Source organism: Neodiprion pinetum, chromosome 2 (assembly GCF_021155775.2).
Source record: "Neodiprion pinetum isolate iyNeoPine1 chromosome 2, iyNeoPine1.2, whole genome shotgun sequence".
In the NCBI taxonomy this organism is placed as follows: Eukaryota; Metazoa; Arthropoda; class Insecta; order Hymenoptera; family Diprionidae; genus Neodiprion; species Neodiprion pinetum.
Genome location: NC_060233.1, coordinates 31,418,460 through 31,445,259, shown reverse-complemented (window position 1 = coordinate 31,445,259; position 26,800 = coordinate 31,418,460). Strand labels below are relative to the sequence as shown.

At 41.4% G+C, this 26,800-nt stretch overlaps 2 protein-coding genes across 8 annotated transcripts; one reads left to right on the top strand and one right to left on the bottom strand.

The window, feature by feature from the left end:
• Positions 1 to 743: 743 nt before the first annotated feature.
• On the top strand, positions 744 to 20,353 carry ninaC (STKc_myosinIII_N_like and MYSc_Myo21 domain-containing protein ninaC). 4 transcript variants are annotated; one of them, XM_046609428.2, is made up of 24 exons: positions 744 to 832; positions 4,857 to 5,093; positions 5,212 to 5,393; positions 7,008 to 7,112; positions 8,796 to 9,184; positions 9,298 to 9,388; positions 9,482 to 9,577; positions 9,653 to 9,838; positions 9,917 to 10,105; positions 10,198 to 10,397; positions 10,491 to 10,834; positions 11,084 to 11,294; positions 11,541 to 11,682; positions 11,750 to 12,211; positions 12,306 to 12,595; positions 12,656 to 12,915; positions 12,991 to 13,065; positions 13,153 to 13,340; positions 13,429 to 13,649; positions 13,812 to 13,912; positions 14,168 to 14,382; positions 14,476 to 14,678; positions 14,797 to 14,881; positions 15,118 to 20,353. In XM_046609428.2, exons 2-24 carry the CDS (start codon positions 4,904 to 4,906, stop codon positions 15,463 to 15,465), a joined length of 4,773 nt encoding a protein of 1,590 aa, XP_046465384.1. In that variant the 5' UTR covers positions 744 to 832; positions 4,857 to 4,903; the 3' UTR covers positions 15,466 to 20,353. The 4 variants fall into 4 exon arrangements, with proteins under 4 accessions (XP_046465384.1, XP_046465385.1, XP_046465386.1 ...); XM_069133879.1 differs by lacking the exon at positions 744 to 832 and adding an exon at positions 4,731 to 4,749; XM_046609429.1 differs by lacking the exons at positions 13,812 to 13,912; positions 14,797 to 14,881; positions 15,118 to 20,353 and having other exon boundaries at positions 14,476 to 14,616.
• On the bottom strand, positions 17,119 to 24,865 carry LOC124210947 (longitudinals lacking protein, isoforms H/M/V). Of its 4 annotated transcripts, none has more exons than XM_046609431.2 (5): positions 24,477 to 24,865; positions 23,747 to 24,178; positions 23,470 to 23,572; positions 18,657 to 19,090; positions 17,119 to 18,391 (listed from the first exon to the last, which is right to left on the bottom strand). In XM_046609431.2, exons 1-5 carry the CDS (start codon positions 24,654 to 24,656, stop codon positions 18,170 to 18,172), a joined length of 1,371 nt encoding a protein of 456 aa, XP_046465387.1. In that variant the 5' UTR covers positions 24,657 to 24,865; the 3' UTR covers positions 17,119 to 18,169. The 4 variants fall into 4 exon arrangements, with proteins under 4 accessions (XP_046465387.1, XP_046465389.1, XP_046465388.1 ...); XM_046609433.2 differs by having other exon boundaries at positions 18,266 to 18,391; positions 18,667 to 19,090; XM_046609432.2 differs by lacking the exons at positions 17,119 to 18,391; positions 18,657 to 19,090 and adding exons at positions 19,448 to 20,323; positions 21,740 to 22,136.
• Positions 24,866 to 26,800: the final 1,935 nt, after the last annotated feature.

The following is a 26,800-nucleotide window of genomic DNA, read 5'->3' as shown; positions in this document are numbered from 1 at the left end:
CGTCCGTGCAGGGTAGGTTAGGCTATGGCCGGGCAAAGTCGGCTAATATACACCGCTTTCACACGCTTCGCTGCTTATTAATTTTTTCATTTTTCGCGTTTTCCAGAAGACCGTAGCGGAGTAGGAATTGACAAAAGATTGTTAAATTTCCAGCATATATGCTTATTTCACGTCCAGAATTCACGTTGATTTTTTTTTATAATTTTCAAGTGATTGTAAACGAAATGAAGTCAGTTTCTGCAGTAGGTACTCAACACTCCGCGCAGTATTTATAATTTAACAGTAAAAATATGAAGCAGTAGATCGAAACAATTATTGTGTGATTTCTCGTGCAAGATGGTCTGTTTCACTCATCGTGAGGAAATTAACAGTCTATAACCGGTGTCTCAAAAAACCGTTCGTATATTACGGCGTCAGTTATTGACGGCGACCAAAACAGGGACGAACAATAAAGAAATAGGTTCAGAAAAATGATTGGATAAACATTTGGCTAATGGCATTGAAAATTTATCAGATAATGGAAAATTAAAAGGATCGGTTGAAAGGTCTGCGAAATTGCGAGGGAATCCGCCGGCCTAGCTGCGCGGGGGAATGCAAAAGTCGAAAATGGTTAAATGTTTCAAGGGAAAGGAGCTTGGGAGAAAGAGAGTGAAATCAATGAGCTAACAGGCTTGTGAGTTAGCAGTTAGTTAATTAGGTCCGCCTTATTGGATCATGGAAGCCAAGCCGGCGTAGGGGACGCCGGGCGTCGGGGCGGCCGCATTGCGAGGGTGGACGCCGCGGACGCCGCGGGGCCTGCAACCTGCCAGTCTGCCAGACGTCTTAATTAGAGGTGAGTTTCGTCCTCGGAAATTTAAGGGCACTTCTTCTTATACATACCGTACAACCTCCGTCTCTCTCCCATTTTTTCATCTCCGTTGCGAAATCCACCCGAGTCTGTGCATTTCCGTTTCATTTCTTTTTCAGATATTATACGTTTCGTTTTTATCATTGTGAAAGAAAAAAACTTTGTACTAAACACCGCGGGATAGCTGAATGATGTTGAAAACGTGTGCGATGCTGTGCATGGCATGAAACGGAACAAAGGATAGGGTGGGGTACAAAATTGTGAAAGACCAAAAAGTCGACGGGACGAAATCTCGAAAGTCAAACTACCGACAGTTGAAAACGTAGAAAGACCATAAATACGAGACGATGACTGGTAGAAAAATAAAAATTGAGAATGCAATCATGTATAAATAAATTAATAGATATCGATTTTTTTGAGAATGGCCACGATTACGAAGAGCAAAATATTAAATTGCGAAAATACCAGAGTCAAGAAGACGACTTTTCAAATGTCAGACCCGTGCCTTTGTCAAAATTCTGCGAATTCGAATTTATCAATAATGACTGACCAGACTCGAAAGATCGGAATCCCGAAACCCGCTAAAGACAGAATGGCCAAAATGTCGAAAAGTTGGATGAATCAGAAACACATATAATTATTCTTTGCAACGCCACACGTATCCGATGACCATTGTCTAGTGCCATCTAGCATAAGTCTGCACAACTATAACAACCTTGTTACGGCCCTTCGACTTTCTGGCTCTTCTACATTTTGCGGATCGTAATTTTGCTCCTTCTGAACTTTGATTGCCGACAAGTAATATTTTCGGTTCTGCGTCTGTTCAAAGTATCAGCCGCTCTCAAATGTTAATTTGGGAACTTTTATTTGTCTGTATCTCAACATTCTGTGCTTTGTTCATTCGGAATACCGACTGTTCGGAAAATACTTTTTTGGATAAGAGAGCGTTCGGTTAAATGAACTTTTGGGAAAACAGTTATGCTACTGGGTGATTTATCGAAAATCCCAACTTCGGTACGCTGGTAATTCGTTGTTTTAAAATTCGTACCTCGAAAATTTCGGCTTGTCGACCAGTCGACTTTTTGGTCTCTCGGGACTTTGACCCCCGCCCAAAGGTTATAGACTAATCCTGTCCAATGAACACGTTTTTCTTCGCAAATATGTGGAAAAAAAACTTCTTTTTAAACTATATCGTCCCCGTGATCTCGGTTGTTAGTACAATAATTAACGGCGCCGTCACTCTTTTTCTCTCTCTCTTTGTCTTTCTTCGCGTCTCTTTGCGGCGTATTTCTCTCTCTGTTCGTGTCTCCCTAGAGAGGTATAAGGTACGAGATATCGCGTTCCTCGACGCGCGTCGCGAGGTGCCAGAACACGTGTTCCTGCTTGTTTTGCTCACCCATAGCCGACCAAGTTTGACGTATCGATGGTTCCCTGTATCGATCTGTGGCCAGCAGGAGTAAAGAAAAGGCTGAAAGAGGACGCGGGGAGGGAAGAAAGAGACCGGGAGGAACGGTGTCTGCGTTGCGGTGTACCGAGAAACTCAAAAAACTAAGACGTGCGAACTTCACAGAACGATCGTCCAAGTCGTCCGGAGATTCCCGGGACTGATTAAACTATATACTGTATAATGCATACCGCGGTAAACGGCCGCGTGCACTCCCTGCATCGCAATGAAAACATAATCAAATTAGTTGTTTTTCATCGGACCACTCTCGGACGGGTAGAAAATATTTTATAGGAAATAATTATCACCGGGTATAAACTATTTTTACGCCAACTAATTGTTTACTCGTCGATATATAGGTATATACGTTATACATTTTTCTCTACCTTGGTCGGTTTTTCAATAATTTTTACTTCATCCGTCTCGTCAAATATCGCTGAGCTAAAACTTTGGCGTGTTGAAAAAATGTCCAGTTCAAGGAAAAGTATTCTCCGTCTGCTGTTAATTTTCAGCTGAAAAAAACGATTACAGAATGAGAATCGTACTCTGTATTTTAATTTTTTGAAATAATATTCGAAGCTTCTCAGAAGTTTTTCGATAACAGATTGATTTCCGCATCGGTTATGAGATAACAAGTAAGGATCATCCTTAAAGTGTCGATGTGGGTACCTCTGCATAATCGCACGAAACTAAAAAAGATCAGGATTCAGAATGAATATAGATGAGGGATCGGACGCGATTCCGGTGAAGAGGTACGAGGACAGGTTTCGAGGTGAAAAATTCATTGAGGCGTTAAATTCCTCGGATGTAACCGCGAACTCGGTAAAACAGTTCGAAGGCGAATCATCAGCCAATTCATTTATTCCCCGGGTTCGCGACTTATTGGTATAATCCGTCGATTTATTCGCAACCCGTGTCGCGTGTAATGCGACTTTTTGCAAGATGTAATCGAACCAAGCGACAGACCCGTCACCGCCAACAACCCCCCTCGTCGCTCCCTCGTCACCGAGACCACAGCAGCTCCTCCTCCTCGTCCTCCTTCTCTGAACCCCGCGCAGGATAGCAGAAAATTCAAACTTCGTCGCTCCGCATATCTGCGCGCGAGGCAAAGACACGTTTCTTCGAAAAAGAACAAATGTCAGAGCGCGAATGATTTTTCAACACCGCGTCTGTGAGTCATTTCTAACATAGATTTTCACCAGTTACCTATTCGGTGACTTTATTTATCCGAACGATTAATCTCGGTATCTCAAATCCGAATTTTGAATTGCAGGTCACAAAGAAAGAATATTTTTCAATAATATTACAAATATGACTGCACGATTTTTCTGTACATTTCTATATTTTGATCTTTCGCGTCGAAAGCGTTGCTCGAATAATTCATGCATCGAAAAGTCGAGCTGAATAATTGCCGAATTGTGAATTTTTACGGTTATAACGTATAACGCTCTCGGCTGTTTATTCGAAATATAAAATCGCCTTGATTAGAACTGTGTAATCAACGAAACGGAGAGCAAAATGCACGTAAGGTCGATCGCGCATGAGCGAAGGGAGAACGGTGATGTTTGAAATTTTAACGGGATCCAATTAGGGAATTACGTGAATGCTGGGGGCATGTTTAACGAGAAGCGCGATAAATGCTGAGACGAGTCGCACGAACCGGTGAACAGATTTTCGGTCAATATCTAATTGTAAGTAAGCAAGTGGGTGAGCTTGCAGGGTGTTGCGCATGTCGACTTTGCAAATCGAAATTCCCTGTACCTTGTGTTTCCCTTTCTCTGTTGTTCATTTTCCCTCGTACTTCTCTGACTCTAGTTTGCCTTGCGTAACGAGAACTAGCTACTAAACGGATCTAGGGAGTGACTTACGAGGCCTCACAAGGGCTCATAACCGTATGGCATCGGCGCTGTCTCGACGGGATCTGATTCGGGATGAAAAATGACGAGAGCTCGGGGGGGATTTGTCGTTTCGACTCTTGTCGATGGCGTCCCAGGCGACCGACTAGTGACTAATTAGTTATTAAGTGTCTGCGTAATATCGGGGTGAAATCGGAAATAATTAACACTCGCTTTGAGAGCCGCGGTGCTTCTTCCTGCGCGATGCTTATAATGCTTTGAGGGACAATTCTGCCGACGCGCGACGCGAGGGTCACGTCGTTCAAGTATTCCCGGAGCTGTTCCTCCTGCTACTGGAGCGTGTGTAATTTTCTTCGGTAACTCCGACATCAGGCAGACCCCCGCTAAGAATAAAGAAATACGCGGTACACACGGACGTATAATATATACACACTGGGTGTCTCATTCCACTCAACATTTCCCCGTAAGCCAATTATTTTCGTCGATAAATCCGCAACTGATACTGACAGCAGAATACGTGTTTCTGCCTCTGGGCTGTGATGCACTATTTTCAGAGGGAGAAAATGATCGGCTGAACTGAAGCTCGAATCCCAACACACAATGTAACATCAGCACCTTTGAGTATTGTTCGAGGATAATCGACAATGCGACTAATTTATCCATATACGTGACGTTAGAAAATTGTTAAACAAAAATTTTCTTCTTTCAGATACATTTTTGCCTGATCATAGTTCTACAAAAATCGGTAAGAACATTATGGAGGACTATGAGAGGGGCGGAGGGTGGGGAGGAGGCCGCGAGGATCACAGGGACGCAGGAGGAGGAGGCGGAGGGACTCTTCAACGACTGGATAGTATCCAGGATCCGGGAAAGCGATACACCCTGAAGGACCGGATCGGGTCCGGAGTCTGCGGTGACGTCTTTGAAGCGACGGATTTACAGGCCGGTCCGTTTTAATGTTAAGATCAAGTGAGGTAACAATAGAGGGCGGAATTTTCCGCGACGAACAATGAGCGCGTGGATTTAGAGGGTATACGGTGATTGACTCGGTTCGTTTCACGCAGGAAACAAAAAGGTCGCTATCAAAGTCCAGAAGCTGACCCAGGACACGCAGGCTCTGATAGTCGAGGAGTACAGAGTGCTTCGCGACTTCGCCGGACACCCAAACCTACCCGAATTTTATGGAATCTACCGGAGGAGGTCTGGTAAGAAAACGGAACCCGATCAAGTGTGGTTCGTGATGGAGGTAAGCGTTCGTCTTCGTCTTCGGCGTTTCTTTCGTTGGAGGTGCTGAACTCTGATAACTTGCGTTTCGAAAGTTCTCGATAATGACGATAACTATCTTCAATGGATTAAGTACCTACCCACCGTCAGATGATTGTGCCTCGCGATTATATCTTCAGCGTATGTAGTATATTGTGTTATACCGACCTTCCTGCCTACGTGCACCGTGAAACTTTCTTGGTAATTTACGATTCACGGCCTCATTAAACGATCATTAAACTTCTTCGGACACGCAGGTACAAAACTCTGCCGTGTGACATGGAAAATTTACGAGGAGACCTCCTGTGAGACAAATATTATTTCACTTAGAACTCCGGCTACCAGCAATCTGCAATCTTATATCTCTGTAACTTGCGGAGTGACTTCAAACGCGAGGGCTTTATTAGTATGGACACTATTAACAACGGTTTACAGCTTTGTTTCACAACGGAATTGTAGGCATTCCGCCCTGACGTTCGTCAGACGAAACTCAAGCCTCCTGTAAAAATGTCCAGGAAACGATTCAGAGCAAAAGAAAGTGAGGGTGCATCGAAAACTTTGCTGCAATTTAACCGCGAACTTCATAATTCACAATTTTCTCACGTCGTCAACATATGTAGAAAATATGAAAAATATACCGTAAATTTTGAATCTTGGTGAAATAAGTGGGGGGAAAGAAGATCGTTTCTTTGTTCTTCCTCCATCTTACTCAACGATTTACAACCCTTTGAAAGTTCAGATATTCCCAACGTTCGCAATCGGTGGTTTAAATCGAGTACGTCGTTACTTTCGGCCTCGTAATTAATTACATTGGAGGACGACGGAGCCGTTAAACGATCGTAGTACGTCGATGGTTGGGAACATCGAAGGGCAGGCACCGCGTGCGAGCGTAACAAACTCGCATCAGCTTAAACGCACTCCGTGCGTACTCATCGTCAGTCCGGTAAAGGCTGCAAGGCCGGTACGCCATAAAATCGCTTGATATGAAACATTGCTAGCTGTAAATCTTTGCCACATTGTCGTTAACTGCGCGATGCGCCTGGACCCCGGTGCCTGGCAGAACTTCTCTTCGAAGGTAAAATTGCGATAGTAGCTCTTCGTCGTCGGGTGGAAATATTTCTGATTCGGTTAAAAAATTAACCACCGTGAAATACGAACCCAGATGCAGAATGTATATCCTGATGCGAGTCACGAAAAATCGTTTTAGCGCAGCTTTAATGTTACCCGAACAAAACGCATCTGATGTACGGTGTTACCGGAGACTGACAATGAGCGAAGAAGGGAAAATAATTCAGCCGGGAAACCACAGAACTAAGTTGAAGCTTGATTGCAGAAAAATTGACAAAGACCCGACCACAATTCAATTTTAAATCAAATCTTGAGCTAGCTCTGGACAAGTGCACAAACGCGCAATCAACTGCAGCGAATCTAGATTACTTCCTCGATTACTCTGGCATTTCTATATTATTCTCATCGTCGGTATTATTAAAGTGTGACGTTGTTTCTTTGTTATTAAGATTCAAAACACTGTGAGAAAATGAGCTATGACGGATAAAGAACTCGTCCTTTATACTATTGAGAATTGAAATGATTACAGTTCTGCGAGGGTGGATCCGTGATGGACTTGGTCAGAGGGTTGGCAGCCTCGGACAAAAAACTTAAGGAGGAACACATCGGTTATATCTTGAAGGAAGTCGTTAAGGTGAGAAATTATTATTCTCGTACCTTGTCTTCTTGTTTTTTAGCAAATTTAAAATTCCCTAACATTCCTGTTCACGCGGCATTGATTTCATTCGCTGCAGGATAAAATTACAGGGTGCATCACTTTCGTATTTTTCTCTCAGCTCCTTTTTTCTCGCTTTCTGTTCTTCTGCTGATTTACACACTCTGCGAGGATATACTTATACATATAGTGAGACATCAGACAATGCGGATCAGGAATGGTGTGCAAAGCGCTGACCGCTTCCTCCTAAAATTGGCGCCGTCGGTTTTTGGTTCGTGTTGCATTATTCGGCGGTTTCTCAACCGGCGAACACTTCGGCCGCAATTATAATGCCGCACCGGTGAGATATAATTACCAGCTGTAATGTGCCCATTACGATATAATTATCCATTCATAATATACATGTGCCAAGCCGCAGCTAACCTGTCCACGATTCGTGGAACACGCTTCGTCGACAGAGATGAAAAAAAATCAGAGAGAAGAAAAATATAACCAAAAAAAAATAATTCAAATTAGATTGCTAATAAAGCAAAACGAAAAATCTTCGCGTCGCACGTGTAAGAAGACGAAACGTATCTTTCCTCGCGTCGAAGAAATCGACCATTACGCGCGAATAACATGCGGAAGCTGTAAATATCGAACATGACAAGTATATATAGACAAAAGGAACATTGACAGGCGACGAACTGTAAACTGACACATCGAATTTAGAGCTATCTGTCAATGGAGTGACCTTCAAGTGAATTGATCCAATCCTGTTCCGTGCATTCGGTACTCACGTCACAAAATGAAAACTCCAATTCTTTCATGCTTTATGCACAGTTTTTGTTGCTCCCACGCCAAGGTTTGCTTTTGCATCCTCAATTCAAAGTGTAAGTGCTTCTGCAGGCTTCGGAATGGGTACCACAAGAGGTGTGAAAATAGATGAAGCAGCAATTTAAGCCGGGCAAAAATCTTCCAACTTGAACAGATCTTAGCCGGTTTGGTGGTGGAATTTTCATTGAGTGATGGACGGTTTATTGGGTCTCATGCCATTCGGAGATCCTGCGAGACCCAGCAGAGTACGTGTTTCTCTGGGCCGGTAGCAATTCGTCTCTACGGTCACTCTTGCGGTATATCAGACCACGCTGACGTTTAATGCCAGCAAATTACACGGAAAATAAATTCCCGCTCTGGAGCTACAGTGCGAGGCGAACTGCAGTAACCACCCCAACCCTTTCCCTCTCCTCCTCCCATCGTCTCTCGCTCCGTCTCTGATGTGTTCTTTCTTCCTCTTTGGCTCTCCCGCTTCGGCAGGGGGAGGCAGTCAACCTGATGAGCCAGGAATTAATGATTTCATGCGCATGCCAAGACTCCGAGCCCGTAACACTCGTTTGCTTGTTAATCGTTAAGCGACCGCAAACTTTAGATCGTTCAATTAGCAGTAAATTCAACCACTTCTTTTACCCTTTTATTCAAACAGACGCTGCGGATGGCCCAGCGGCCTAACGCATCGCTACGTACAATGCATAGGTATGGAAAATGCTGACGCGATTGGTGTCCTCTTATCACAACGTATCGCTGCTGATCCATTTACCGATTTTGAAATGCTGAAAAAAATATGCTCCAAGATCTGATAAATATCAATGACCGCGTTTTATTTTTCATTTCATTTCCACCCAGGCATTGCTGCATCTTCACGAGAACAATGTGGTGCATCGAGACGTCCGCGGAAATAACATACTCCTCACAAAAAATGGGGAGGTCAAATTGGTGGACTTCGGATTGTCTCGCATGATAAAAGGAGAGTTGGGTAAGAGGAAGACCTGTATAGGATCACCCTGCTGGATGGCACCGGAAGTGGTCACCAGCAAAGACACACCGGAAACGGGGTACGGAAGCAGAGTGGACGTCTGGGCTATAGGAATAACGGCCATTGAATTAGCCGATGGCAAACCACCGTTTCAAGACATGCATCCTAGTAGAGCACTCTTCCAAATCATAAGAAACCCACCGCCCAATCTCTACAGACCGGCTAACTGGACACAGAATTTCAACGATTTCATCGCAGAGTAAGTAACACGATTGCAAACAAGAATTTTCTAGTGATGACGCCATTTTGATTTGGAGCTCGACCTATTGTGAGATCAAATTGTGTTTGAGTTTGATATTCGGTTTTGTATAGGTGCCTAGAGAAGAATCCAGACAATAGACCATTCATGGCAGAGATAATGGAGCACCCCTTCTTATCAGAACTGCCGGAGAATGACTATCCGGTAAACAGAGATGCACTATATGACAATAACTGCACAAAATAGAAATAATGGCCACTTCACTTATGCAAACGTTGATAAAACCCTCACCTTCAGCTCGCCCAGGACTTGAAAGCCTTAGCCATGGACTTCAGTGGAAAGGGACGACTTGACAGAAGACCGGAAGTTATCGTTCGCACAGGACACCTTAAGGTACCGTTTCCCCATCAGGTTGTAATCTGAATAAAAATTGCTGAACCTTACTTCTCTACGTGACCGTACTTGCAGACTCATCAGACGGGACCTCTTGAGAAAATGTTGGTTGAAGATTTGGCAGCTCTGGAACACCTTTCGGAGGATGCAATCCTTGACGAGTTACAGGAGAGACTGAAGCTAGGATACTTCCAGTCCTTTGTTGGCGATGTCTTGCTAATTTTGAACCCAAATGAGGAACAGGATATCTACGGAGCTCACGTAAGTGCCAGTTTTGCTAGAATGAATTCCGAATACCAAGTTTCACACAGAGTTCCAAATCTTTCGATTTTTTTCCAGTTCCACACAAAGTATCAGTGCAAATCTAGATCGGACAATGCGCCTCATATATACGCGGTAGGAGATAGCGCTTACCAAGACGTCCTGCACAACGAAGAGGGTCAGCACATAATATTCGCAGGAGAAAGTTACTCAGGAAAGACGCGAAACATGATGCATGTAGTGAGACATTTGATGTACTTGGGAAAGGTGCGCAAAGCGAAAAGTTTCGTATTTATATGGTGGTAGCACATTTGTTCCTCTCGAGAAAATTTTGCTTATTCATTGCTGTTTCGCAAAAGGGTATGCAAGACGCGGGAGTCAGGGTCTTCAAGGCTATCGAAGTAATTCACGCCATGAGCAACGCCGCGACACCATTGAACCCGAATTCAACTAGGTGCGTTCTCCAAATCCAAACGACCTTCGGTACCACCGGAAAGGCATCGGGCGCCATTTTTATGTTGTACCAATTGGAGAAATGGCGCATATCAACGCGCGATAGGTGAGTTGGGAAAATTGATCGTACCCACCCGTTAAATTGATTGCAGCTGATTCAATCTTTACAAAGTCTTTTTTTTTTATCTTTTTGCTTCAGAAATCAATCGAACTTCCACATTTTCTACTACTTCTACGACGGTCTCGACACTGCGGGTCAATTGCGCCAGTATTCATTGACCCCTGGACGGAGATACAGATATTTGAGAATCAGTGACAAGACTAGCGGCAACAAAAAGAGATCGTTCAAAGTGAGAAACGACCCCCATGGAAATTCCAGAAAGTTTCAAGACTTTAAGGAGGCCTTGAAAAGTTTGGAAATGGAAGCGGAATCAGAAACGATTTGGAAAACTCTGGCGGCGATTTTAATCCTCGGTGAGGTAAAATTTGCCGAAGGGAACAACTCCGACGCTGAAATCGAGAACAGTGACGTAGCAAGCAAAGGTGTAGCATTGTTCATCACTTCAAGTACTGATGTTTATGTTCAATGTGGTTGAAACTGGCAGCGGCGCTAGCAGCCAAGAGGCTCCGGGCCAGCGCCGAAACACGGCTCGAGCACCCCGTGCGTACATTAGATCGGTCGGGTCAGTGCCGGTTTTAGCACAACTGACGCCCCGAGCCAAGATTATGGTGCTGGTTTCATCCACATTTATGTTCGAACCACTTTCTGAACCCGCTTTTTTCACATTCAAGCTGCTGAGTTGCTGGGGGTGGAGGTGAAAAAATTCTCCTGGTCACTGACTAACTATTGCCTGATCAAAAAGGGGTCAGCAGTAAGAAGAAGGCATACTGTCGAGGAAGCCAAAGAAGCCAGGGATGTGCTTGCGAATACGATCTATCAAAGACTAGTTGACTGGACCGTCAATAACATTAACTACAAGCTCTCCGTAACCCGAACTTTGTTGTGAGAAGCTTTTTATTAGGACATATTTCAATATAATTAGACAGCATGATGGGGTAGAAAATTAGTACTTTTAGAAGAGAACTGCAAAAATTCACGATTAATTTATTAAAAAAAAGCATTCTCTTTTCCATGGATCGTTTGTATAACGAATTACACATTAAAAATACACTTCAACTGGTCTGTAGAAACGATGCTTTTAATACATCCATAAAAACACAATTTCAACCTAAAGACTGTTGTTTTCAGTGGCGACAAGTACTGTATCAATGTCCTAGACCTGTTTGGATTTGAATGCTTTGCGGTAAACAGAATCGAGCAACTTTTCGTGAACACAATGAACGAGCAGCTGCAGTGTCATTATAACCAGAGAGTATTCGTGTGGGAAATGGTAAGCACGCAGTTCTCCTTTTTTAAATCATTTGCCATTTACTAAACTCTTTATCCGTAACTTTCAGCAAGAACAACAAGAAGAAGAAATCCCCGTACAGCAGCTTCATTTCTACGACAACCGCGAGGCCGTTGAACAGTTAATGGGAAAGACTAGCGGACTATTTCGCATAATAGAGGACGCTTCGCGACAGCTTCAGGACGCTCAGTACATTTGTGAGACCTTGAAAACGTCCGCGCAAGGAGTACACGTAAAGGGACTCAGCAACCACGAGTTCAGCATCGCCCACTACACGGGTAAACTCGTCTACGACGCCAGCGAGATATCGGAAAAGAACCGGGACTTTGTACCCCCCGAGATGATCGAAACTATGAGGCTCTCGAGTGTGGAAGCGGTCGTTCAGATGTTCACCAACCAGTTGACACGTTCCGGTAACCTGACAATGATTGTCCAGCAGCCTAAGCCACCGGAAAAAACTACGAAGGGAAAATGGAGTGCAATTTTACTGCAGGAAAACACCAAAACAAGGGTACTTTACTCTTTGTACTGGTATATTTGTCCGTAGATTAGGATGCGGTACTGCGAAGTTGGCAATGGGCTAATATTTTCCTTTACTATCGTAGAAATTCAACACTGCATCGAGAGGGCAGTTTTCTCAGACCCGGAAGATGCGCACTTGCTCTGCCACCTTCCGGTCTGCCAGTCTTGAGATATTGAAAACCTTGTCCGTCGGCGGAGGAAGCGGAGGTACGCATTTCGTAAGGTGTCTCCGATCGGACCTCGAAGGAGTACCCCGGGGATTTTACAGGGAAGTTGTCAGACAACAGATACGGGCTCTAGCTGTCCTTGACACCGCGAAAGCGAGACAACGCGGTTACCCGCACAGAATACCCTTTCAAGAGTTCCTCAGGAGGTATGACATCAAGTGAACATGGTTGTTTCCGGATAACACTGAGCTCTCTTTGATTACCAGGTACAAGTTCCTCGCCTTTGACTTCGACGAGAACGTTGAATTGACAAAGGACAATTGTAGACTGCTTTTGGTGCGACTGAAAATGGAGGGTTGGGTCATCGGGAAGACGAAAGTTTTCCTCAAATACTACAACGAGGAGTATTTGTCGAGATTATACGAGACCCAGGTGAAAAAGATCATCAAGGTGCAGTGCATGATGAGGGCTTTCCTCGCGCGTAAGAGCATGGCTTCGAAAATTGTCAATATTAAGAAAACTGTTGGTAAGTCATATGCGTGATGTGAAACTCTTGACATTTTCACGAAAAACGACAGAGAATTAACGGAAATTGTTTCAGTGAAGCAAGCCTCGATAACAGCGAAGGAGAACAAGGAGATGTCGCAGGAGGATGCAGCTGTGATGATACAAAAAGGTAAATTCTGAGTTTCCATGAAAAATGGGGACAAGTTCTCACTGATTTTAACGATTATTTGATCATACCCTGTAACCGTTCGTGCAGCGTACAGGGGTCACTCGGTGAGGAAGCACCCCCTTCCGAAGGGGAACCTGAAGTCAGATCAGTGGGATCAGGAGACGAAGAACTTCGTGATGTTCTACAGCAGCAAGTGGAGGTCGAAGAGCATGTTCCAAGTCCTCCTACACTACCGTGCAGCCCGGTATCAAGACCTCGTGCATTTTTCACAGCAAGTAATGTCACTCTTTTACATTGATTAGAATTTATGAGAGAAAGAGCAGTGAAGAACTTGGATATTAAATTGTCCGCTCTTGATGCTAGGTCCACCTGTTCAATCAATCGATGATAGCCAAACTTCAGACAACGAGTGAGCGCGTACCCCTAGAAAGGATTAACCCCGGAGTCAAAGCATCGCTGTACCTTGGCGAGCGGCGTCTTACCGTGAACAAGCTGCCCTTCGACATGAACCAAGAGCTTCCCTACTTCGACAGCAGCTACATGAGCGATCCAACGACATCGTCCCGGATAAACAAGCCTCGAGGGTAAACGACGTTACTTGATATTACAGAGCTGAGACCTATCTCTAGATATCCCAACTCTTCCGCAAGATGAAATCTTTCTCTCTCTGTCATTTTCTATTTTGTATTTTGAGAAAAGGTAAGTTTTGGGAAATTTTTTCACCCAACTAAACGTGCGTTCTACAGATCCATGTCGACGCTCGCATCTGAGGACGAACACGAGCCGTGGGACGCTCCTTTACGACGACAAACTGTACCCTGGGGGACTAACACCGTCCATACTAGAGGTGCCTATATCAATTTCACCATTCAACGAAGCACAATTACCATTCCGTCATTCATTCGGCGCACATATACAATTCGCGTTAGCACCTCCCGATTTGATTACGTTTTTCGTAAAGCAACGTATTATTATATTATAGCGTAGACAGGAAAATGCGGGAAAATCATCGTCATCATCCACTTTCAACTGATCAAGAACAGCAGCTGCGTTGGCAGCGCCATTCCTCTCGGACAAATGTTATCGATATCTTTAATTACAGACGTCGAAGTTCAAACGACCAACTCACCGCACCGAGTGGTTCCCGCGCCAATGACCGGGGGTCAAAGTTTGATCAACACTCCGTTTTCCAGAGATCCGAATATCCCCGTGAAGTGTCCTCCGGCCGAGGTTCAACCAGCAAAACCAACTCGAGGCTATCCAGGGCCCAGCAGCGCTCCTAACCCTACAAGGGCTAGAGTAAATAATGCAGATTTAGTGAGTTTTCATTTTAATGTTACGTTTGTTCTTGACAGGCATAAAAATAAGCTTAGGAAACGACGCCTTTCATACTTCTTTTTGTGAACTTAGAATCAAGGGTACAGCGGTGGAAATGACGGCACAGGGTCAATCCGTTCTAGAAAAAAGGTACCTCCTCCCCCAATACCCCAAAATCAGAAACCTTTGAATAATAATTACGGTTCGGAGATGAGATCAGGAAATTTGGATAGTGGCTACAACAACGAATGGGAGTTCGAAGACAGAATGAACAGAAATACAGTTAGCACTAATCGGTGAGTGAATAGAAATTATTAATTGGAGGCAGCTTCGTTGACGATTACGTCAGAATCGAAACAAAAATTCGACATTTCAAATCAGAACTGGAAAATAATTCCAACGCATTTATTACAGAGTAAACCCAATCCACGAAATGCAAATGATGGCGCGAAAAAATAACAATAACTACACAGACGACGAACCACCGTTCAATTTTCAGGTAAACCGATCTACGTTATACACTTTTTAGTTCCGGAGGCTTTGCGAGTTCAACAAAACTGTAGCTTTGAATTAATTCTATGGACGGCACCAAATTCGAATTAACAATTCCTCAGCTTTTGATCGGATTCCATTGTTTCCCGCTACTTTCTCGGGCTTTCCGATTTGCCGGGAAAGTGAGTAACACGATATGTTATACTTGAATCCGCGGAATTAATTGTATGCTTAAATGAACAGGGGATGTTAAGAAAGACGCAACACCATAGAGCATCGATGAAACGTTCTCAAATATACAACAGTCATACACCATCGCCGCCTCCGTACATGGGGCATAATTCCTCGACTCGCGACGACTCGTACGGTAACGGTAACGTCGTCTACAGGAGTACCGGGATGAGCTTTAGTCACACTAGACGCGAATCTCCGGAATGGAGTCCGAACGAGATGGTTCGGATGTCCGAAAAGTACGGGCGAGAGGACGGCTGGGACAGAGATGAAAGAGAGAATGTTCTGGACGCCAGCGAGAGTATTACAACGGAAATAGCGCCTGGTATCATAGTCGAAGGCTACGTGGCCGATTTATAAACAATTTTTATTTTCTATCAATTTTTTATCTTACGTTCGATCCACCTTTTGTCATCGTTTCGCGACCGTGAACAACGCAACAACGGAACTTTCGTAAATCCACGTGTATGTCATCGTAAACTTTATCGATAAACAAAAGAAAATAGACACATAGAAAGCAATATATTTACGACGGTTGTTCGGGAATTGCACCTCGAATAAGTGAACAAGATAAGCATATAAGCATATTAAGCATATAAGATAGCGGAATGGAATATGTATTCAAAAAGAACAAAATGGAGCGGGTCGGGTACAAAAATGCGAAAGACCAAAAGTCGACGGGACGAAATCTCGAAAGTCAAACTACCGTCGGTTAAAAACGTAGAAGGACCATAAAGATGAAAAGATGACTTGAGGGAAGATAAAAATGTATAAACAAATTTATACAGACATTTTTTTATTTATTTTTTTTTTATTTTGAGAATGACCAAGATGACAAAGGGCAAAATATTGAATTGCAAAAATACCGAAGTTTAAAATTAAAAATGTTGACTTTTCAAACGTCAAACTCGAATCAAAATTCATCAATAACGACTATCCAAAGACTCGAAAGGTCGAAATCCCGAAAGCCGCTAATGACGGAATGGCCAAAATACCGAAGAGTTGGATGAGTCAGAGACCCATATAATTCTTTGCAACGCCACGTATCCGATGCCCTGTGTTGGCCTTTCGACTTTCTGGCCCTTCTGCATTTTCCGGATCGTAATTTTATACTTTCTGAACTTTGATCGGCAAAAAACAATTATACCGGTTTTGCGGCCGTTCGAAATATTAACCGCTCTCGTTCATTCGGAATGTCGACTGTTCTGAGAATACTTTGTCGGATAAAAGAGCATTCTGTTAAACGAACTTTCGGGAAAACACTAATTCAACTGAGTGATTTATCTTTTTTTTATTAGATTTATAAGACCAGTCGACTTTTCGATCTTTCGAGATTTTTAACCCCACCCAATGGAGCTAAGAACTGTAACAATATAAAAAAAAGAAAACAGGGAATTGAAAGTTGACAGTATACCTAAACACTAAGAAAATAAGAAATAACAAATGTAGTGATAAGGTATATTCTTATTTATTTTTTCATAGCTCGTAGTAAATAAAATGATGAAATTTTTTTTCCTCCGTCTCGTATTGGCCATTCATATGAGCCAGTCGAAGATAATGATAAAACTTAATAATATAATAATAATAATAATGATAATAATGATAATAATAATGATAACAATGATGCCGACGATGATGATAGTAATAAAATTAACGGTATCTGAGTGTATAAATATATGTAATAATAGTAATAATTAATTGATAACCATCTCCTTACATAATTGACAAAATATATAGACTTTAAAAGAAATGTTTGACTAATAATCACAGTACATTGATATACGTACGTAAATACGAATTGAAATACATGTTTTTAGGGGATAAAGGCATTTTTACCTAGACCAATCAATGTTGTTCATTGTGCTAGGTGGAAATAAGTAACCAAATCTTAATATTGAATGAGACAATTTATCCATATGTCATATCAATGCTGCAGCATCTAAATTACGACGCTGTGTATCTTTATATTTCGAAAAAAAATTCAGCCATTCGAACCAATTTTTGGAAATGCAACTTCAAAAATTTCCACTAAACACCAGGAATAATTCGAGTATTGAAAGACGAATATTCTTCAAGTAATTTTAATATCGAAGAGGTTTGAGAAGGCTACTGTTTATGTTGAATACCATAATTGCAATAACTAAACTTATACGCGTTCGTTTGACGAAGTGGTTTTAATACGATTTTATCGTATTTTTCTCGTGTTTTCTAGGCATAGACGTTGCACGCAATTTGTGTGTATTGTGTAACCAAAGGCACCTGCGTCATTGGAAGGTATAAACGAAACTGAGACAAAAAATATTCTTGTAAGACTTCCCTTCTCCGCGTTATTAAATGTTGAAAGTAAATTTACAACTTCCTTGATCATTTCAATCCAATAAAATTCACCGTAGATGCGGAGCTAAAATTTCAGCTGTAATAACCATCCAAAGTTTGAATGTACATTTCCTGCGTACGGATAAGCAATCGACGTTTATACACCGTTCGATAGAGATGATAATAAGCTACGATATTTGTAGATATGCCGTACCATCAAAACTTCTAGAATAAACTTTGAACCGATTACTTCATCTCTGGCATATGTATAAAGTGGTATACTCGTATACCGCGTATATACGTTGTAAAAATTGCTGAATACAAACGGAAGTGAAGGGGAAAAAATTTAAATGAAAAATTATGTCTACAGATCACGCATATTATATTACACTATACCATCAGGAATTCTCATGATAGTCATAATCATTTTGCGTCGAGTATAATTCGTTCGTATTTACCGCATATAATTACGTACGAATTTATCGGCATGTTCCGATTTATCATAACTAGCAAATCCAACGCCGATGGAAACTCGAGTACCATAAACACCAAGAACGGTTCAAAATTCTACCCACGCAACCGGAGTGAAAACTAAACCCGAGTCGAGTCGAGTCGAGAATAATTGGAATAGCGAGAAACCATAAATTGACCATTGAACTAAATCCGATTTTTCATAGCGTATAAGGCGAATAAATTGCCCCTTAGAATCCCACTGGCCATTAACTCATTCGAAAAGTTTACGTCTTTGTCAATCGTTATCTTTGTCAGGCTGGTTATTTCCCTGAGTATTGCCCTGCTGTTGAGCACTTTGCTTTATAATGTTAACGAGAGTGTCGAGCCGAGTGGGATGAGCAATTTGTAAAACCATATGAGCTTCCTCCAGAATTAATAAACCGTTGTGAGCGTCACTTGCCGACAAGTTATGGGCAGATATCACATGTCGTCTCCATGCCGCATGCGTCGGTAGGACCTGCGTGCATCGCATGAAAAGAAAAAGAGTGGTAGAATTCAAAAATTAGGACAAAAAGACGACCGATCACGAGGCACAGAAATTTTCTATTCAAATTGACAAATAAGACGGAATACAAAAACAAAACAAAAAACGAGAAAATCATTATGTTTCAAATAAGTGGGGTGGCATACTCCTCACGACATCTCGTCCTTCCGAGTGTAAAATTATGCATAGATTAGCGTACCAAAACCTGAGGCAATCAACTCTTCGAATTAATTCAAACCTGTAAGCACCACTTGCAGTTGAGCATCGGTGATATCGTGTGAACAGCCTTGATGTGCCTCCTCCGGAATCCCCAACTGGTGTAAGCCCGATCGCAGAATGGACAAGGGAAAGGAGGGTAGGCAGGACCACTTTTTAGTAATTGAGAGTCCTCGAAGGATTCGGAATCATTGCTAGGATTCGTTGCGTTGTAGGGTGGAAAAGCTGGCTGAGATATGTTTGGGTTTAGGTCTGACGGAAAGGTCAATGGCTCCGGGGGATCGATTGGGGAATCGGTGGATGAATTTTCGGGCGAGTTGGTTACGTTTGGCAAGTTCAAGTAGTTAGATGTGTGCGGATTCGGGCTATTTACACTCGACGGATATTTCGAAACCACAGATGGACTCGAGGTGTCCCGAGCCTCCGCGATTACGGTTACCGTTGGCTTCGAGCATCCTGGAAGGATTTGATAACACCTCGGTTAAGCTGAACACAATCTCATGCACGAATTGTCAGTTGAATATGGTTTTTTCTTTCGTTCTTTTCAAGTAGGAATCATTCTTCATTCGAGAAACAAGATTTTTAGCGTATCAAATTGAATCTTCTCACTAGAGAGAAGACAAGAAGTATTCGTAAATAAGCATCGGTCAGAGATGAAAAAATCTTTCGTGATTTTGCCGAGAATTTATTGAACTTTGACCTGTTTGTGATACCTCTGATTTTATACAGTATAACTATTTGCAGGTTCCAGGTTTTAATTATTCTTAATGTCAAATAAAAATAAAGGTAGAATACGGAATAAACGAATGTCAATTAAAAATGTAAAACACATTTATTTTTCTCTTCCAAGTAATAGGTGTACATCTATGATCTCTAGATTACGATTATAAATAATAATCATTGGTACGCCGATGGGATGATTTGAAAACAACAAAAACAATAAAACATAGAAGAAAAAAAACAAAATTTCTTTCTTCTTAAACGAGAATTAACAGAAAAATAATTTCGAGTAAAATTTCTGCGGCTTGTTTCACGAAAAACATCAAGTTTTTTCCACACTTAACTATAGTAACAAGAATAATAGTTAGTTTTCTTTTCAGAGTGACGTGACTTGTCACTCCGGATCACTGAACTCGCGTCTACATGACTCAGTTTAATTATAAAACAGTCCGACTAAACAACATTAAGCGAAGTACGTTGAACCTCATTTACTTAATCGCGACTTTCTACTCTTGAATTATTCTCAACTTCAATTTATACACATACTGCTACGCGGTATTGTTACACGTCGATCGCTACAAGCATATTACAGCCCTTTTAGATTTATATAACTCAATAGCAAACATCATCTCTTAATTAACTATATTGAGGCTTACATAATTAATTGTAGTTGTTCTATGACCTATCTAGAACTACGTATGATAATTACTAATTATAATGAATATTAAATCAACCTGCCATGAAAAGATAAAGCAAGAGACGCTCGCCGGCGGCTGATGCCTGCGATATTTGTATATCCAAGGAAGCTTAACAAGTGCGAGCGAATTCTCTTCTCGTGGTTGGCCAAGTACACACCGTTTTAGAATCCGAAAAAAAAAATCATCGTTCTAGTAGGAATGTTACTGTTACCTAGAGTCCCTATAACTGAAAACATGATTCACGAGCCGGCGCGATCTTAATATTTTCTTCCTGTAAATTGAAATAACGATAGTTTCAAAGCGTTTTTCAAAAAAACAGAGCCTGCGTATCTATACGTATTATATATGTTTAATTCTCATCCGATATATGAGTAACCAAACAAATATCTAAAAAATATAACATTATTCAAGCAACAAGTGAGTATTCTTTGATGTATTTCCTGCGAGGATGTAAAGTTTGTTTACATATGGATAAAAATTTACATTAGTGCTATAAAACTTCGATAAAAAATACTCTTTGTGTAAAATGAACCAAACTGAAACCAACTCAATCCAAGAATCTCGATCTTTCGGTTATTTCACACCTCAAGGCACATAGTGCAGTATGATTGAAATAATCACATGTCTTTGTCCACTCTGACCTTATTTATTATTTCATTGTGTGAAAGAAATCCAATATATTTGGAAAAAGAATTAAGCATCAATCTCAAATTCTGATGCTCAGATTTAAATTTGAAGTCGCATCTTAAAGCAATGAAACATGCTTTGAATTGGTTTTCTGTTTGTAGAATATTCATCCATTATAGGTGGTTATAAAAAATTTGTACATTGTTTTCTGTAAACTGATTCTCGTGCTGTCCTCTTGCGAGGGAAAGGAACTCAATTTGAAACACAGTAATTATCAGCCAGTCAAAATTATGCAATTGTTTCGCAAACGATATTCCAAAAATTCGAAGTTATGAGTTTGTAACTGTTGTCAAATTTTCAACCCAGAATACGTAACAAGTAAATAAATCGAAACGTAAAAGCTATAAGATATCAGAGAGCCAAAAAAGAAGTGCGCTAACTGTTGCATACCTTTTTCTAATTAAATTTATCAGGAAATGTTTTGCATATGGCACCTATCGATATGTATACCATAAAAATAAATCACAATGGAAAATCTTCTAAAAAGCAACAGTTTTCATTCGCTATGACATGCCCGATTGAAAAATTGGACATCAATGGTTTTGGCGGATCAAGAAATTTAAGCTAAACGAAAATACGGTAGAAGCTAAATATCTTGCCCTCTACGCAATAGTACTGGTGAAAGAAGGTAAAAAATTTATGGTTCATCTTAGCACAACTGCTTTGTGAGCCAAAAGTAATGAACTTTTTGATTTGCTTATTTCAGACAACAGCATTGTTCATATCAATTTTAACCAGGTTGAGTACTGTGTATAATTTTTGCCATATGGGCGGGAATAATATTTATGAATGTAGATAAAATGGGAATGCTGAAATTGGATCTTCCACAAAATAGAATAGATCTAGTTATCAGGCTTCTACCGTAAAGTAAATTTTTTGACAACACTAACGACTATTAACACATAAGTTTTATTCCAGCCAGTGAAAACGTTTCCGTTTAATCACCGACTTGGAACGCCCTAGTCATTGCGAGTAAACAGATCGTCTTTGGAATAAGTACCTTTTCAAACCTCTGTTACTCGTATCAATTTTGGTTACGCAATTTTTCCAAGCTTCCTCCCATTCCAGACTATCCGATGCAATCCCACTGAAGTGAAGGAGTACTTCTCTTATCAGGTGTATTTTGCTGCTGTCAAATTGCTGCTTGCCCATTTTTCCATTAACATTGCACAAGATCCTCTCTTCGGGGGTGAATAAAATTTTCATCAGATCACAAGCCAGGGCGTCTATCGGCCGGGAACTTGCCCACGTTGCGATCACATCTGGGCTCGGCAGAAGATCCGCATGGGGTAGCTGCTGGTAGGCGTAAATAGCGACGGGCTTCTCCTCCGGTATTCCAGGTATCCCAGATAGACCGGATAAACCAGATATATCTTCAGCAGGGCTGTTCCCAGACCCTGCCACACATCAGCACATCGCCGTTTAGCGAGTCACAACACACCAAGTAGAAGACACGAGAAGTGGTAGTAGTGGTTTTCAAAATAAAAAATATTCTACAGATGAGATGCAACGTACCATTCTTTTTAGTTGTAGAAACTAATTCTCCCGGCTTTTTTGCATTATTTATCCTTATTTTTTTCTTTCAATTTGTACACCACGTGTATTATTAAAACTTTTTCACTACCAAATTAAAACATGAGATTTGCAAATGTAAATATCATTTTGATAAAGCAACGAAAATACAATCAGTAATACACGTTCTTCGTCGTATCGTTATAGATAAATTTATGAAATAGTACATTTTTCGCAGACATGAGGGAACCGCGGGATGTGCTGGATAGATCAGAGCAAGAAAGGATATCCTCTGAGTGTTGGTTAAAAAATTTCAAAATTTGAATAGTATTTCAAAGCTCATTGTTGATCAAATTTATGGCCTTCGCCAGTAAAATTTTTTTTCCCATTAAGCCTGATATCCAACAAAATTTAAACAGAAGAAAGTCCAGGATTCCTATCAAATTGTTTTGGAGTTGAGCTAGCTTTCTCTGGAAAGTTTTTGTGAATGACTGCTGTTCATAGCTAAGAGATGAAAAAATACACGGACATATATGCACTCTTTTACTTAGTAGAACGAACTCAATCAAAAAATATGATTGAGAAATGAACCGTCAATTAAATTACGAAATTTTAAAGCTCTGTAAACACGAAAGTAGAAAAAAAGGAGGAGCACGAATGAGAGATGAAAAAAGGGAATTTGCCTATAGTATGTGCAAACGACATAATCACTGGCAAATGTTCGAATCAAATCATGTAAAACGACCGATAAGCATCAATTATAATGAAAGGATCGTAAAAAAATATCCACAACATAAATTATACATCAAAATCAAATGAAATGCCAGATATGCAAGCTACCTTGGCGTGTTAACTCTTCAAACAGTTGTTGATAAGCAGGAGCTAATTTGTCTAAAGAGTTTAATCTTCACACAGAAATCAAAATATCAGTACAGTTGAATTCGAGAAAAATATAATTGTGCGTCATTGAACATTAGATATGCATAATTTTCGTTGAAAAGTTGTGGAAATAAATTTGGGTGATATATTGTGGCAGCTGAGTAACAAACATTCTCTCGGCAGACATAAAGGCCAAAAATAATATCGTTCAAAAACCTTTGTTCCAAGTTGGACAAGTAACACATAGTACAAAATGATACTCAGTAAAATAACGCAGGCCGCTTGACCAGTGCACAAATAACAATTACCTCCATCATGCATTGCTATATTAATACTAACCTTGCGTAGGGTCACTTTGCCCTGTGTCCAGTCGCTCCAGCCCATCTTTGTGGATTGGTAAACGCTTCTGAAAATCTTCCACATGGATTTCTAACGGCTCTGTCTGAAAATGAGAAAAGTTATCGATTAACATTTCATGAATCAGGCAAGAAATTTGATAATTTATGAGTCAAAATCACAATGGAATTTCGAGGTCTGCACGAAAAGAGAATATTCATATACATTTTAGCAACTTATTTCTCAAAAGTAATGCAGACGATTGAACAAACTGACTAACTTTCATTTCTAATCGTAAAAGAACAGGGTCGGGCGTTGGATCCGGTTCCTTGAAGTTCTGTTCAACATTTGAGGTAGTGGTGTCGCTGGTGTTATCATTCAGCGGTAACTGAGGGGTCAGTGCTTTTTCAAGGATAGAATTATTGGCTCTCTTGCCAACCTTCTGTCTCTTTTTAGGTGTATCGTTTTTGGTCGGCGTAACATCGTCGACTTCTGAATTATCCTGATCCACGAATCTCTTGTACGATTCTTTAGCGAACATATCTCCGCCAGAAAGGCCTCTAATTTTCAATGTCTCAGCCGCTTTGAGAAGCGCCGGTAAATTCTGTTGCTCTATGTTCACTTCGCCCTTGTATATAAAGATGAGCAGTGCTTCCAGCTCCCGAAAGTGAACATCTTGCAATATTATCACCGGATGTTGGCATGGGTTGGTCTGAAAGTAAGTTGAGGAAACGATTAGCATCGCCGCCAGTTGTTTGGGATAGAACTTTGCTTTCCACCTGATCGGTTCTGTCGATCGTTACGTTACAACAAGACTAAGAACGGGAGATACAATTGACTCTAAAGAATCGGACTCTTGGCTGTGTGACGATGAACATGACACGATTTAGAAACGCAGCAAAAGGCGAGAAAATAAACTCAGTTTTAGGTTATATCGTCGAGTGGTGAAATGCACGTGCTGTAAGAAGCGGAAGGATTCTTTGAGCGGCTGACGAGTCGAGGCGAATTACCTGAAAGACCTTCTTGAAGAAGGGGCTGCTGGCGGAAAGGATCACCTTGTGTGCCGTAAGGCACTGCCCGTCACTGGCGAGGGTGACGTCGACGAGGCCTTCCTCTTCCCAGAGGCTTTCGAAGCTTGTCGCAATGTTGTTTAGGAAGCTGTTCCATTTCAGACATATTTGGTTCGACATTGCGGGCCGCGACGATCCCTCGGTTAATTATCGAGCAATCCCTTCGTTCACAACGCAAGCATAACAACACCACTCACTCTCTTCCGTTCTTTTTTTTCTCTCTCTCTCTCTCTTACTCCCTCGCAGTTGACTACCTTTCTGTGTATTTTCTTCGCGGAATCGAATGGGAAATAATCACGCGAAGCGAGCATCAGCAACCTCAACAAAACACATCGAACTCGACCATCGAGTCTCGATTACTATTCGAGTCTCGTCATCCAGCGCAGATGTCAGGATACCGAATTTCAATCCAGCGCGCGATTATTCAAACCTGAAATTCTTACCGACCAGCGTTCTAACTCCTTGTCAGGTAGAGAAGACTGTTCATCCATAGAACGATCGTCATTTTTTCACTCGAATTATACTGCATTTATGACTAAATTCAGGTGTTATGTCTGTATACCTATATAGATATAGCTCTTAATACGTATGGGCTTACGTACGGGCAAAACATCTAATCTGTACAACAAAGAGAAGAAAAGACACAAGCCGGAACTCGAACAAAAGGGTGCTGTTAGTCACGACAACTGCCCGGATTTTATTGGCCATCGGATAATGAAATTCTTAAATGCAGCTTATCGTTAAAGTCAGGCCCGATCACCTGTGATGTTATAACCGTGGCCCTCGAAATTTTCGGTCCTTCAATTTTCAAAAACCAATTCTGCTGAATGGTACCGAGATTTTTAAATATTCAGTAATACAAACTCTTGATCATTTACCAAGAAGGGCTCGCATGAACATCAATCTCTCGCTGCATCTGATCCCGAAGAAGTTCCCCTCAAGAGAGTTGAGCAGCTTTCCTCGTTACTTCGGGTGAACAAAGCGTAGCCGCAATTTTGCCAAACACTCTCGCAACAGGGTAGGCAGCAAAAGTGAAATGCTGGAAGAAAATAGCGTAGCTGTTATGACTTTGGGACTTTGGGCGCCCTGTTGCGAGAGTCTCAGCTCAAAGCGCTATAAATGCACGTCGAGATCTTTGGTCGGGGTATGATAATTTTTACAAATATCCTTCCCCACACCCCCATGACCGGCCGTATCGAGGGAGTTGACTGTACTCGAAGTCAAAAATTCTGAAAAATGACTCATTCGCCAACCAGTCAAGCGTTTCCTGTCAAAGGTTCTTTTATTACCATATTCTGAATTATAATCCCGATTTCCCTAATTGTGGGTTTCGTCTAGACTTCACGGAGTCGTTGTGCGGAATCATACCTGTGACCATGGAACAAGCATTAGGAACCGTTAATCCTTGGCATGAGACACGGCACCGCGGGTGATTACTGCGACATGAAGCGTAAGGGGACACGAGGGTGTTTGTAGACGTGGGCATGCGGATTAGACCCATTGTTCAGGTATTTGTAGTTATAAATGCCGCAAATTTTATGACATTACCTATCACCCCAAACACGGCGAAAGGCAATAGGGGGGGGGTACATTTTCTGCCGTATATAATGTGCGAGCAAATTTTCAGAGCATTCAGTCGAATCTGCGCTTCATTGAGTCCCAGACACATGATCGCAGTCTCGTTTCCATTCTGTACTAACGTGCTATTCGTTTCGAAAAAGTTTGTCGATAAATTTATCTGCGCGCTCTCATACTTGTATAAGTAAAAGAGGTGAGAAAAGTTTGTGGTTACACAATAATTTAATCACACCGCATCTGCGTAATGAAGGCTCCGGTAGAAGATAACTACCCGTACGCACTCTCAGCGAAACCAACACCGAGAAGTAATTTCATGCAGGTAAGTCAACGACGACGATACGTTACATTTTACTGAAAATCGGATGAAAAGTGTATAAGAAACAAACCTTTCGTCGCTACACAGACCAATTCAATTGTCGAAAGTACCATCAACTAAGATTAAAATCGTTTCTGGTCAAAATTCTCTATTTTTTATAAAATGTTACTCCAACTTTTCATCCAATTTTTTTTTTCACCGTATTATTTACCTGCTGTTAGCAATTTGCGTAAAATTTTCTATGAAAGTCGTACGAACCGTATGCGAGTCCTTCGAGCCTTATGATTTATCATCGATAGAAGTACACAGTCGACGACAACAGGACATGTCAATGTTTTCATACTCATAATTCAAATGTGAAATTGTGTAA